At 45.0% G+C, this 10,081-nt stretch overlaps 4 protein-coding genes across 4 annotated transcripts; 2 read left to right on the top strand and 2 right to left on the bottom strand.

The window, feature by feature from the left end:
• Window positions 1-560: 560 nt before the first annotated feature.
• On the top strand, window positions 561-1,498 carry C8Q69DRAFT_505421 (hypothetical protein; the record flags this gene model as incomplete). The annotated part of the gene is made up of 2 exons (XM_028632704.1): window positions 561-1,098; window positions 1,230-1,498. The coding sequence occupies 2 exons, from the start codon at window positions 561-563 to the stop codon at window positions 1,496-1,498; spliced, it is 807 nt and encodes a 268-aa protein (XP_028488451.1).
• Window positions 1,499-4,510: 3,012 nt separating this feature from the next.
• Window positions 4,511-5,269, top strand: C8Q69DRAFT_460271 (Calycin-like protein). Its single transcript, XM_028630135.1, has one exon. It carries the CDS (start codon window positions 4,659-4,661, stop codon window positions 5,178-5,180), a length of 522 nt encoding a protein of 173 aa, XP_028488450.1. The 5' UTR covers window positions 4,511-4,658; the 3' UTR covers window positions 5,181-5,269.
• A 371-nt stretch (window positions 5,270-5,640) lies between these two features.
• Window positions 5,641-7,160, bottom strand: C8Q69DRAFT_460268 (hypothetical protein). Its single transcript, XM_028630134.1, has 2 exons — window positions 6,443-7,160; window positions 5,641-6,377 (listed from the first exon to the last, which is right to left on the bottom strand). Exons 1-2 carry the CDS (start codon window positions 6,900-6,902, stop codon window positions 5,776-5,778), a joined length of 1,062 nt encoding a protein of 353 aa, XP_028488449.1. The 5' UTR covers window positions 6,903-7,160; the 3' UTR covers window positions 5,641-5,775.
• Window positions 7,161-8,489: 1,329 nt separating this feature from the next.
• C8Q69DRAFT_517781 (hypothetical protein) lies at window positions 8,490-9,524 on the bottom strand (the record flags this gene model as incomplete). The annotated part of the gene is made up of 3 exons (XM_028633423.1): window positions 8,490-9,243; window positions 9,292-9,349; window positions 9,489-9,524. The coding sequence occupies 3 exons, from the start codon at window positions 9,522-9,524 to the stop codon at window positions 8,603-8,605; spliced, it is 735 nt and encodes a 244-aa protein (XP_028488448.1). The 3' UTR covers window positions 8,490-8,602.
• Window positions 9,525-10,081: the final 557 nt, after the last annotated feature.

The raw sequence follows: 10,081 nt of genomic DNA, 5'->3' as shown, positions 1-10,081 counted from the left end.
ATATTAGATGACTAATCATGTGAAACCTGCACAAGATCTGATATGCCTCGCAGGCTGGCTCGGTGCAGCCGATATACTTAGTGCTCGATGCTGTTGACGAGATAAAAGCTCCTGATGAGCTTTTGGACCACTGCTTGGTTCTTACTACATCTAGGATCCATGTACTTGTAATAAGTCGAAAGCTTCCGCATATCCAGAAGATGATTACGGCCAGTCAGCTGGAAATTACAGGGAGCACGAAGGACCCGAAGACTTATATTTATTAGACTACAAGAAGGTGGTTTCGACGATGAGCTTGCCGAAGACGACGCGATGGTTAATATTATTGTGTCTAAGAGCGGGAATCTGTATGTGATATACAATAAACAGTCTAGACTCCCGATTGCACCTGCTGATTATTTCACGATTTCTTCTTGCTCGGCTTACCCTTGATGAGCTACTTGATCTTGCCACGGTCGGTCAGATAAGAAAGACATTGAAAAGGGGGCTCTTGGCTTGCAAAAGAAATGTTCGATTTAACCATACAACGCATTGATAACCAGTCAAAAGCGAGAAGCTCAATGGCACGACGATTAATTTCCTGGATCCTCTATGCCAAAAGAAGACTCAGAGTCGAAGAGATTCAAACTGAATTTGCGATAGATGAGGATGGGCTACATTATGAGAATATGCCTACTCCTGAAATTCTTCTTTATATCTGCATTGGCATGGTTGTTTTCAATCGAGACGACAGCACTTTTGGTCTGGTCCATACATCAGCTTACGAGTATGTCTACGCTTCTATATCCCCCGAGACGTCGCATTTCGACATTGCACAAATGTCTGTGAGATATCTCGGGCTGAAGAGTCTGATACCGAAGCCGTGTAATAGCTCGAAAGAGCTTATGGCGCGCTCCGATAACTTGAAATTCCTGAGCTATTCTGCAAAACCCCGGGTTTATTATATCTGCAATCAGGATTCCGAGAAAAGGTTGCAAGCTTCGATCATGGGGCTACTTAATGATGAAAAGCCGAGAAACGCTGCATTTCAAGCCCTCCAGTTCCGACGGGAATTTAGAGGTGCCCTTGCGGACGAGACCTTTGATTCCGTTCCTAAAGGTCAGCATGCATTGCATATAACGGCCTACTGGAATCTAAATGAAACCTCCAAGATTAATCTGGAAGCGGGGGAGACGTGTCTATAACCGATTCTCACAAATGGACTCCTCTACACTGGGCATGCTCGATAGCCCAACTTCCCGTTTCCCGTATTCTCGTTCAGAGGAGAGTAGACTCCACTCTTCCAGATATTCAAGGATGGACCCCGCTGTTCTGGGCCACTTTCATCGGAAATGTCGAGCTTGTTCGTCTGCTTCTTTCCAGCGGAGCAGTCCACCAGTTTCGAAGTAAACGCGGATGGACGGCCGTCCATTGGGCCATCTCTGGCGGTCATCCTTCTGTTGTTCAAAAGCTTCTCGACCACCATTCGCGCTCAATGAAGGCACTTCCGCAAGTTTAGACGAAGACCAGGGCAAAGATCAGGTCCTATTCTCCAGGCACCGTATCTCCTATAGAATTTGCTGCAGATACACGAGATGCCGACCTATTCACCCTTTTGGTGCAAGATCTGGAAGCCCGCAAAGGAAAGTTGGGTGATGCCAAATTCAACAGTATTTGGGAAACTGCTAAGTTTGACACTCCAGTATCTGAAAACCCTTCGAGAACTCCCACTAGGAGCGAATATTTTAATGGAATCGAATCGACTGTTCCAAACATTAACAATAGTTACTGCTTTAGTCCCGATGGACTTGAACATGCGCGATCAGACCCCTTGCGCTGGAAGTCGATTCTACTGGTGTCTGCAATTCGTGATAATCAACTTTCATCTGCTCAGATGCTTGCTCAATCCGGTGTGGACATTATACTATATGGCGCGCTACATATCGCAGCACATCGCAAGGATCCTCGCTATATGCGGTGCTTACTCCAAAACGGTGCGGACGCAACTGCCACAGACAGACGAGGAAGGACAGCATTACACATAGCGATTCTCGATGGCTTTGTGGAAACGATGACTGCTCTGATTCATGGTGGATCTAATGTGAATCAATATATGCCAAGCTATAGATCGGCTACATATGCGAGATCCAGTAAAGGAAAGCTTTCGCTCGATAGTTTGTTCAGTCATCCTCCGGTCGGTGCTCCTCCTCTCATTCTTGCTGGCAGTAGCGTGCAGATGGTAGGAATATTGCTGTCAAATGGAGCAGACCCAAGGATGGGCGACGATTCTGAAGGGACAGCCTTAAGCGTGCGTTTACGTCTGGTGATATTCGGCTCATCAAAATCTTGCTTGGATTCGGCGCTCCTATTGATACCGCTGGTCCTTATGGTCAAGCGCCTTTGCACTCCTTGACAAGATGCGACGACACCCAGTGTAAGATGGAAGACTTGAAAGAAGCTGTTCTTCTTTTTATTACCGCTGGGAAGATGCTCTCTCGTCCAAGAGACTTTTTGAATGAGAAGATGCATAGCTCATCTCTGCCAGGCAGCTCAGAGATAGTGGGCGATTACAATCCTACCCCGTTATCTATGTCACTGATAGAGGGGCGATGGAAGCTCCTTCACGTATTTTCAAAGCTTGGGGGCATTTTCCCTTCCAACTTTGATCTGACACCTTCGAACAAAAAAGCTATTCAAGCTCTTGAGCCTGATGCAATAGCTTTGCTTTGCGGCGAAGGGGGTCGTTCACCTTCGAGCTCGGTGCTTTTACTTGTCGAATCATTTATCCGCCAACGAGAATGTTCGAAAGGGGACTCATCTATTCTGTGCGATAGATTCAAGAGAAGCAATGTGATTCTTTGTTCTACTGGAGCCGACATCAACTTCCATGAAACAAGTGAGAAAGGAGATCAACTAAAGGATAAGAGTCAAATGACAGCCTTAACTCTTCCAGCGACTATTTCTGGATCGCGTCAAATATCTCCAATTCTTCTTAGTCACGGTTCCAACCTGTACTGTAAGTCGCGGCAGACATTTGATCCAATTTTGACTGCGGCACTGTTCGGAGAACAAGAAGATTTATCAAGCCTCTTCAATCACTCCACACTTCATCCTAATCCTTCTCACTGGACAAGATTTCTGAAAGAAGCACCAGAAGAGAAAGATTCCATCGAGCTTGTATGTTTCTGCTTAAGAAGGGCGGAACGGCAAGGTAAAACCAACGCTGAGGGCCAAACGCTGTTGAATCTTGCTGAGAAGGGGGCAAAGCTACGCTTATGACAGCTCCTTTGAGTAGCTTTGAGACGGTAGCAACAGTATTATTTTTCACAGCAGCTTCTAGAGAAATTACATCCTCTAAGGGAACTGAAGATAAAAACCTAAAAACTTTAATCAGACCGTACTCTCTTGGTCGCAAAATTGCAACTATTGTCAGGAATATGCCCTTGTGCTCCTTTAACTATAAGAGAAAGTAATCCTAATTAAACTATCGGAAAACAGGACAGCAACACCCCAATTCCATATAATACTTAAATCGCCTTTGGGTTTACTCTTATTCTATAATTGCCTAATAGTTACACTTATAACATAAGTAGCTTTAGACAATATTACTTTTTGTCGGCACTTACAGCTTCTGTGGAAATACGCTGCAAACTTGCTGCAAGCCGCTGCTTACATCCTATACAATCTGGGTATTAGCTGCAATGGACAGATACCTATATCCACCTTACGGGATTAAAGAAAACGGAACAGGAACTATATAACATCTAAGACAGTGTTCAGTTTAGCTCCAGGCCACAGTAAAGTCAGGATAGAGTCGTTGAGCATAAATAGCTGATAGATTTTAGTCCTCTTCAGTTATTATTTAAGCAATCAAGAGATTATTCTAGTTTCAAATGCTCCTTCAGAACTTTTGCTTCCGTAATCCTAGATTCCCACTAATTAAGCAAACTTCTCGCCGCATCCTATTACACGTTAATAGCGCACCGGAGGCGCATCTAGGGAAAACTAGCGATTAGTCTTAATGCAATACTACTGCTTACTACAATACCTAAATACTTCTTATAACTGTACACAATTAGAAAGACTCGAAAGGATAATGTAAATTATCCCGGTGTTTTCGCTGTCTTTACGTCTACAGAACGGTTCTAAGCTATCCTGTAATCTGCCTCTATTCGATGTGGCGTTAACATGCGGGATATCCGCATGCCGAACATTTATCTTCGTATTTTTAGGGTCAGTATTGTGAAAATATATTCCTGGGTACCGATTGCCTACATTACTGCTTAAGTTCCCACTATACATGTTATAACTAACTGGGCCTTCAGATAATGTAACGACACTAAAGTTAAGCCTCGCTTTATACTTGAAAGGAAGCGTGACAGTATTGTAATGCGGTAGTTTTAGCAGATCGGCACCGATTCTCGGCAGCGCTGATATCGTGCCGTCATAGACCCGAGGCGATCCGATAGGTTAATAGAGACAGCATTTATATCATCATCTTTGATAGTCTCTAAAATTTCCAGAATCAGGTAGACGATATGGTTAATTTCGGGATTGCAAGAATAGGGACACAAACTCTATAAAGTCCTGTTATTTCCCCTCCTAATTCGCATTTATGTAACTAATTCATTCCCTTTAATTCCCTCGACGAATTAGCTAGCAGCAAATAAATAATCAAAATGCCTGTCCTCCCGTCTCTTAAAGGCTCAACCTTCGATACCGACATCCGGGATCGCCACTTAATCTACGACTATGCAGCCCATGACGCTCAGGGGAAACCCCAAAAGTGGCGATACGAGATGTGGTTCTATAACGAAGACCGCATTGTCTACGAGATCCATGGAGGCCCAATGGCGGGCCGAAAAAATTATCAGGCGGCAACATATCAATGCATTCGCCCCGGAGAGTTGTGGCAATGTAATTGGCTCGAGGAGACGGGTACAATCTGTTCGCTCGTCTACGACATTCCGAACAAACGCATGACATCTTTACTCGGGTTCTCAAAGGGTCATTGGACCCAGAATGAAGCAGCTCACGGTGATAAGCGTCGCCCGCAGGATCTTGCACGGTGGAGGGAATTGGCCAGAATAGGCGCAAATCAGGCAGACCGGGTACTTTTAAGCGAACAGGCAGATATAATAGAGGATTTCAGGGGCGCTGGAAATTTGGAACCAATTGATATGGGGTGGCCTACAATGTGAGATCTGGAAAAGTCGTTTGTGTTCTAATAGCTCAGTCTAGGACAGCTATATAAATAAATTACCACTCTTGTAGATGGCTCCTTTATTCATATACAGTCGATGGAGGTTTAAAATATCTAAATTGTAGTGTTAACGTCAATAATAAAGGCAATGTAGCGTCTATTTCTAGTACCAGTAGAAGTCCAGTCCGCAAAATCGTAAAGCTACAAGGTAAGTGGCTTCGGTGATAAGCCTTTAAATCTCAAAGCCTAGAACAGTCCGCGGAGGGCAAATAGGCTGGGACCGCATATCAAAACGCCGACAGCGAGGATAACCAGCTATGAGCCCTCAATATACTTATGTCGGAGACGGTTATTATTCTACTTTTATCGGTCAGTAATTAGCAGAGCTTAGTTGCTAGCGGGGATGCTATTTTAGTTCGTAGTAAATAAAAAACTTCCTAGTGTAATAAGTCATAAGGGTAGCGACTAAATCTATATTCTCTATATTAATAGTAAGAATTCTAGCTGTTCTATGTAATAAGATAATAATCCACTGTTCTGCTCAGAAATTTCGTTTCCATAATCATCTGCTATAATAAAGAGAAGCTTATGCTTTACCCTATCTCTTTGGTATGCTTCTTTTCAGTCCATGCACACCATGCTAGTGCAAGGGCTCCCTTAAGAGATCCGGCAAGCCATAGTCCTCCGGACAGACCAATATCTTTCGCCATTCCGCCCGCAGTCATCGCTCCCAGGAAATGTGCTAACAGGGCAGCAATTCGCCGATTTCGTTTGGGGTTGGCGCTCCATGGCCGTTGGAAGAGATTCGCATCGATAAATAGGTCACACACTAAAATTGTCAAGACAGTGGTGGGGATCTCGGGGTAGCCCAAGAACCGGGATGCAGCGATCTGGCCAGCTGACTGGAAGGAAAGTAACGAGATCGCGACGGCTTTCCGCCATTCCAGCGCTGTTGGGTCGTCCGGCATTGGAGGTACCAGTTGTGTAAGAAGAGCCGCACCAAAGAGGGTAGAAGTCTGAAGGGCGAATGATAGGACCAGGGTTATGCGTCGTTTTGGCCCCAATACTCGAGATCCGTAAACGTAAATAATGATGCCTGTCAGAAAAGCGAAGATAGCTGTGAGGGATTTAGCCCAGAGCATGTCTGGCTGCTCCGGCTTCCCAGCCACTCCGAGGGCAATAAAGATAACATTTCCTATCAAACTCAAAGAATAATTAATTAGTCCTTTCATTGTCCATAGAAATAGATTCCATAAATACCTGTCTGCATATTGGAAAAGTTCCCCCAGTAGTTGTACGAGAGACCATCAACAAGGCCACCGATAAAAGAGCATACAATTAAAGGTATATCTGCCCATTTCGTCTCGATCTCAGAAAATAAATACCGCTTTAAGCCAAATCGCGGCCGTCGACTTCCGTCCGAGACAACGCGTGATTCTAATCCTGAAAACACAGTATTCTCCCTTGGAGAATAGCAGGTATGAAGCTGTATTTGCATACTATCAAACTTAGGAGCCATCGGTGTGCAGGGCTTCTTTCCAAACAATATTATTGATAACGAAGCGGCGTGCTTAGCCAGACCGATAACAGAACTCAAGGTAATATACGAGAAAGGGTAGAAAAATAAGAATAGAGTGATACGAGGTCGTTGCCTCAGTATTATAAGTAACTGGGTCACAGTCGCCCCACATACTCTACCATATATCTGTCGGTTGGGCATCTAAAACGGTGATAGGGATAATACAATTCAGATAGGATCCCTTGATCGCCAGCTATGTAAAGATCGACAGAAGGGTCTATTGTGGAATCTCCTGCAAGCAAATCTGTCCGGGTCATCGATGACCACCCTGCAAACTTAGTAGTCGGCATGTATCGGGTAGATCATCGTAGATCAACGATATACTGCGACTTGGCATCTTGGCATCTTGGCATATTCGCGATAAGGCCATACTAATGCCATCTTTCTCTTTTACCAAAGCCTGCTCGTGAGTTACGGTGACATTGTGATTCGTGCGGTGCATATAGACACGATGATGTAGCTACTCCACTCATCCGAACTTAAGATTTTTTATAGTATCGATTACGAATAATGCTTATGCATTTTCCTCCCATTCTCGCATAGTGCACTATCTACGGACCTGCGGCCCGCCTTACCGCTAAGACGCTGGGTAATACGTCTTAATATAAATATAGGGGCGCTTACAGTAGAAGTAGGATACGTATAGAAATAAACGCGTACCGGAACAGTTATAAGCTCACCGTTTTAATTAAAGTTAGCGAGAAGAAAAGAGAAAGCTTTCGATTCAGGAAGATTACATATGCAGAATGCTAATGCTATACCTCGCTATCGAGCTATATCCCGATGCCCTATTGCGACGGCTCGGGAAATTTAGATTGATATATTTAGCATATTAACTTAGCAACAAATGCAATTAACAACAGATAACCTGCGTTAGATCCTCGAAGGCACGGAAGCAACAATGTGATTTTAACCTCCTAGCTACGCAGCGGTGAAGCATCCTCCAGGCATGAAGAAGAGAACGGGTTATTTCGACTGAAACGGCGCGTTCGCGGGCGTCCACACAGCCAGGTACAGTCTTCCGACGTGTCCGCTCCCATAAGCCCAGATGTGTCATTTTTGTTGCCATTGTTGACGAGGGTGCATCCTGCAAAGTACTTGTTCTTCAATAACAGAATCTTCGATACGAATTGTGGACATAATGGCGGGAAGTGTTACGAATCATGGTGCTCGGTGGACGGGGAGAGCTTCTGAGGTGGCAACCAGCGACGTGAGAGGACTGGTGGTTCCGCAAAGGCAATAAAGCGAAATTGGCGTGTCTTGGAGTACTTGAGATCGATCAAGCCAGTGTATCTTCCCGTGGTTGTTCTGACGATGAGTCGATCGTCAGGGCTGAAAACGGTGTGGGCCGCCAAAGCGACAACTGAAACAAGTGTGAACTTCATGTTGAGCAGTCTATAGGAGGATGGCCTCGGGTAACCTGTTACTAGGCAGTCTCGAAGTTATCCAACTGCAATCATTGGTTATTTGATCCCTTAAAAATGATTCTTATGTCTACCCCTTTCTCAATTACCACGAAAATCGCCCGCCATTCCGGCCGCGCGGCGGTCAACCCGAGATCTGGAATTACATGTGGAGAACTAGAGACAAGGGATATATAGGCCTACTGGCCAGGATACCATACAAGCCTTAAGACATTCACCATCTGCGGGTTCTTAAGAAGAAGTTTGGGCACTTACACATGTTCTTTTTTCCCCAAATTCATGCACATTTCCGTTCCTGGCTTAGGGCATGGGGACTGCCAAGACCCGTGATGTCATGAGTAGAGCGACTCAAGCAGCAACTGTGAGGTAAGTCGCTAACCTCAAAATGATAATCATTATATAGGCGGGAATGTTCCATCAATTCCGCTTGACTGGGGAAATAAGGGCTGGGATCTGTATTCCAAGCTCTGCCCATCGCGCTGAAAGGTCTATCAGCTCCTGGCAGAGAGCAGTCGCACTGTCTCTCCACGATGTATAGCAGTAGGTAACTTGGAGGAACGGGCAGAATAAAGTCGGGTCCGAATTCCTCGCAAGACGCAGCTTTGTTACGAAACCTTTCATGGCAACGTCATAGGTCTGATAACAAATGGAAGCATCTTTAACCCTCCGTTCATACTGTGGAGAGGCCGATGCATCGTCCTTGGGGCAGTCTTCGCTGTGGAGAGAAGCGACGTCAGATATTTCATTGGAATACACAAACGAGGCCTCGGTGCTTGTAGATTGCCAATCGATAATCCCGACGATGACTGCAGTGTCACTTACAGAGGCGTATATATTTCGCTTGTGCAAGTCCGTATAGAGTGGCGTCGATAGAGCAGCTTCTTGGATACGAGGATCATTAGTCAAGACTCGCAAGGCATCTTGACAGATGTCTAATAAGCGAGTATGATCCTTAATTGATCCCCGATAAGGCAGTAAACCCACCTCGCTCTCTCTTCGCTTATGGATGCGTGCGCGGCCAGTTTCTATCAAGCCTGAGCAATAAGAAATTTCTTTCCCTAGGTGTTTGTTAGTGACAGAGTGTGTACGAATTCCCGTCTGCTTACACGGGCCACAATTAGGACTTGGTCCATGATATAGCTCTGATTCACCGGGGCTGCAATTCTAAATAAGTGAACTGCAGTGCGGATCTATATAGAACCTATCATCGAGGGCTGCCTTTTTAGATTCGTCAAAGAGCACATCCGGAAATTACAGACTGCCATAAGCCGGGAAGTTTGAGGATACCATCTCCTTGACTTACAACGAAACAGCTTTCGTACATAAAACGCATGTCCATAAAGGGCCATTTCTCGTGCAATGAAATACCCTCAACATGTTTTTTTAAGATGTACTCCCATCCTACTCTGTTTGAGGGGTTATGATTCCATGACAAAATCTTTGGGATCGGGATTGATATCTTCGGGCGCACTGTAGACATAATCAGCAAATTTTCTATCACGATCATCGATTCTCATACAGTATTCCATTGTTGTATCCTCGGATCGGTTGCCAACCGTGGTGGGCCAGCAATCTTTGTCGGAATTCTGGCAACTACACGTCGCCCAGAGTCTAAAGTGACAATAAACACTCTATTGAACCCCCCTGCAGTTGATAATCTTAGTCGTGTCAGGCAAAAGACCGATGACCGTCTCGCATAGTTGAGGGAAATGAAAGTTCATGATTTGAGATTTCCGGTGTAGTGCATCGTGCATCTTGGTTGAGCCAGCGACCATGTGTATACCAGTTAGGATCGCCTACTAGATATGTCAGTCGTAATCCGATAGAAGACACGGTAGTTTCGCAAAGTACCTCCTGGATCTGCTGAAAAAGGATCAATCCGAGCAGTAGATGAGG

The sequence above is a fragment of the Paecilomyces variotii genome, assembly GCF_004022145.1.
Source record: "Paecilomyces variotii strain CBS 101075 chromosome Unknown C8Q69scaffold_2, whole genome shotgun sequence".
NCBI classification, from domain to species: domain Eukaryota; kingdom Fungi; phylum Ascomycota; class Eurotiomycetes; order Eurotiales; family Thermoascaceae; genus Paecilomyces; species Paecilomyces variotii.
Note: the sequence above shows the minus strand (reverse complement) of the source record. Positions and strands in the feature narration are given on the sequence as shown.